This window comes from Triticum aestivum, chromosome 1A (genome assembly GCF_018294505.1).
Source record: "Triticum aestivum cultivar Chinese Spring chromosome 1A, IWGSC CS RefSeq v2.1, whole genome shotgun sequence".
NCBI classification, from domain to species: domain Eukaryota; kingdom Viridiplantae; phylum Streptophyta; class Magnoliopsida; order Poales; family Poaceae; genus Triticum; species Triticum aestivum.
In genome coordinates, this window is record NC_057794.1 from 470,074,492 (window position 1) to 470,078,058 (window position 3,567).

General features: G+C 48.0%; 1 protein-coding gene across 1 annotated transcript; it reads right to left on the minus strand.

Annotated features, from left to right (window-relative positions):
* Positions 1-718: 718 nt before the first annotated feature.
* On the minus strand, positions 719-2,907 carry LOC123150045 (uncharacterized). The gene is made up of 4 exons (XM_044569861.1): positions 2,778-2,907; positions 2,496-2,637; positions 1,235-1,359; positions 719-1,148 (listed from the first exon to the last, which is right to left on the minus strand). Exons 1-4 carry the CDS (start codon positions 2,792-2,794, stop codon positions 1,010-1,012), a joined length of 423 nt encoding a protein of 140 aa, XP_044425796.1. The 5' UTR covers positions 2,795-2,907; the 3' UTR covers positions 719-1,009.
* Between the last annotated feature and the right edge of the window lie 660 nt (positions 2,908-3,567).

Genomic DNA, 3,567 nt, shown 5'->3' on the forward strand with positions numbered 1-3,567 from the left:
CGATACGTCAAGATTAGCTGTATCGGCATACTGTACGTGGCCGATACTTCGATACGCCTGATACGGCTTCGATAGAGGCATCGCTGAAGTATCCCGATTTTTGATTCAAAAAGAAAAGAAAATAAACACGATACGGTGGCGACACGCTGTGGACACGGCCGGGATACGGCAAGCACGTCGCCGGCAGCCTTGAGCCCAATAGAAGCCCACAAGCCTAACCTAACATCAGCTCTCTCCTCTCTGTTCGACCACGAAGGATTGGATCTGGCGACAGCAGGCAGTGCGCGGCCGCCGCCGCCGCCTGCAGTAGCTCGTTGCCGCCGCCGCCTTGAATCGCCTCTCCACCCTGCCGGCTCGCCTTGCCGCCGCATGGAGTGACTTGAGTCTTCTCTGTCGCCGCCGCATGTCGCCAGCAACAACAAGGTATGATTGCGTCGCGTCCGTGCTTGGCTGCTTGTCGTGTCCTGTATCCTATGCGCTTGGCTGCAACCAATGGGCTAGTATTTTGATCTCATCTCACACATTGTATTATGTTTTGCCTTTATTACATGTCATTTTATTAATTATTTATATATACTTGCCGTATCGCTGTATTGATGTTTCTAGAAATTGCCGTATCCCGTATCGCCGTATCGGTGTCGCCGTATCGGTGCTTCATAGATAAAAGGCACTTGGAGATGACTAGGTCAAGACAAGCCCACAGTTTGACGACAGGAGAAAAAAAAACAGGGCAGTCATGAAGTGAAAGTATCTGTACAAGACGTCACACAATTAGTTTCAGAAAGTGAACACTTCTAAGTTGATTACAATCACTTCAAGACAGAAGCCAATAACACCAACCATGCATGCCAGTGACCATACCAGTTACGCAAGTATGTTCGGATCAATCTACAGTACTCACTAGATAGACAGATAAGAGATATAATAACATGATAGCCAAACTGCAGAGGTCATAATTGAACTTAAAACAAGCTGGGCCATCTTTGGTTCTCATTGTTCCATCTTGTCTTCACTGGCTTCCCTTGGTAACAGCCTGTGCTTCTACCCCTTCGCCACCAAAAGCAACAGCAGTAACCATACAGAAAGCTGCCAACTTGACAACTCCATTGATCACGCCGTCAACCGCACGTCCGATGGATTTCAAGCGCCTGCAGGTAGAACGAGGTAGGTCAAATGAGAATATATGTACCAACTCCTGTCGTACAACATATATCAAGTTTGATCCTCTACGTACAACATAGTCTTATCTGCCTGTTCCTTCTCCAACTTATCTAACGTTGCACCCAGCTTCGCCCTCGCCAGCTTATACTGAGCGTCCACTTCAGACGGCTCCAGTTCCTCCGGGATCTTGCCAGCATGCTGGATTTATACACACTTTGCATCATCAATCATTAAGTACAAGCGCTGACTGTGGCTGGTAAATAATTAAGAAGGATAATGTCTTGTCTGTCAGTTAAGAAAGCATGGTGCACGTGTAGCTACTAGTCACAGAATCACACTTGCCCGATTTGGACAAATGATGTCACAGAATCATACTAGCTAGGATGTGCATGAAGCAGAAGAAGATGCGAAACCACAGCAACATCCATCTTTATGTGATGCAATTAATTACTACCTCCGTCCGAAACTACTTGTCGCTCAAATGAATGTATCTAGATGTATTTAAATGTTAGATACATCCATTTGAGCGACAAGTAATAACGGAGTATTTGCTAAAGGGGTGAGTAAAAAGTCATGCTCCGATCAACCAGGAAAATAAGGTTGCTTAGTGATATGATTCCAATGTAGTCCTGTTGCTAGTTCGTCAGGCGTCAGGTTAGACTAGTATGACCATGATAAGCAAGTAATTTTGCTCATTTTTTATGGTAGGTAATACAAGAGACGCATGTGTGTTGCTGTTTCAATTGCACATAATTCAATTATCACAGGCTACATCGATCCTTGATGTCGTGAGAAACATAAATCATGTTGGGCTAGTGGATCAATTGGCAGTGTGTGCGTGTGTGCTTTGGAAACAAACTATTGACTAGTACGGAAATATAAGACCGTTTATATCACTAATATAGTGATCTAAACGATCTTATACTCTGTATTTCTTTACAGAGGGAGTACTAACTAGTAAGTGAAGCAAGAAGAAGAGGAGATGGTTCAAGATATCAAAACATCAGCAACACAACATCAATCGATCTTATGCATAAAAATTCATGATCAGATCAACCGATAAGGTTGCCTAATGATATGATTAGCATGCAGTACCTCCTGTTGCAACAAGCAGCACTAGGTCAGGATGTATAGGTTCAGGTCAGGTTAAAACAAGTACTGGTATACATGATGACGCTAAGTAAGTAACTTTGCTCTTGTTTCTAGTAGTAGCCAATACAAGAGACACACGCATGCTGCTGTTTCAATTGCAAAGAATTCGATTATGGCTGGCTACATCGTGGATGACGTGAGATAGATCATGTGAAAAAATATGCAAATTTTGGTTCAGATACCTTGGTGGAGAGCTGGCGGGAGCGCATGAACCTGCTTGGCACGAGCCGGCGTCCCTCCTCCGCGACCGCAGCCTGCGTTCGCTGGAGCAGTGAGCCACCGAGGCTCCTCGCCGCGCACCGAACCGCCGCCATCGTCGCCGTCCTGCGAACAATTGGTTATGCATTAGGATAAAAAGTCCGTCACGAATCACCACCGCCGGCCGCTACCCCCACCCCCACCCCACACACAAACCATCGATTGGATTGCAGACTGGAAATTTCGGTGGGATTTGGTGAGCGTACCTTGCGGGTCTGGGCATTCCTTATTCCTCGCGCGGTTAGGGTTCGTCGTTCGCCTCCACCGAGAAGAAGGGGAAATTGGGTGGGGAGAGCGGTTTTTAGCGCTGTCCGGGAGGTGCGGTGCGGTGCGCCAACTTATAATCTTGCGAGCAGGCCCGGCCCAGTGCAGCTCTTGATCTTGGACTTTTTCGGCCCAACTGTGGAGATTTCGGTAGGTTCCTTTTTTCCGAAAATCCATCTCTGCACGCGAGCTCATCTGCATGCGGACCTGATACTGAATACTTCCCTCTAGTTAGGGTTTCGCCGAGTTCTCCCGGGGCGATCTTCGCCGCCGTCGAGTTTTGTCCCTACCACCGATCAAACCCCGTTCTCGACGCGGCAAGGAGGGGGCGGCCTCCCAGGGTTGTCGTCTCGCCCGTGGCAAGGAAGGGGTCGGCGGAAACTAGGGTTCCCCATCAAGTTACCCGATCTGTTCTTCGGGTGAGAGTATTCATGGAGAATTCCGGAGCTAGTTCCTCCGGGATCAGTGATGTCGAGCAGTTGATGAAGGAGTTGGGATTGAAGGAGGAGGACTTGGACGACGTGGTCTTCGATGAGCAACCTGCGCCGCCGGAGGGGCCGAGATGGGTAGCCCTAGCTAGGGTTAACACCTCCAAAACCTACAGCCAGACTTGGTTTTTCAGAAACATGAGATCGGCATGGGATATTGCGCAGGAGGCCAGGTTCAAGCCTCTGGAGGAAAACTTGTATACGGTCACATTCACTTGCTTGGGTGATTGGGAGAGAGTTATGA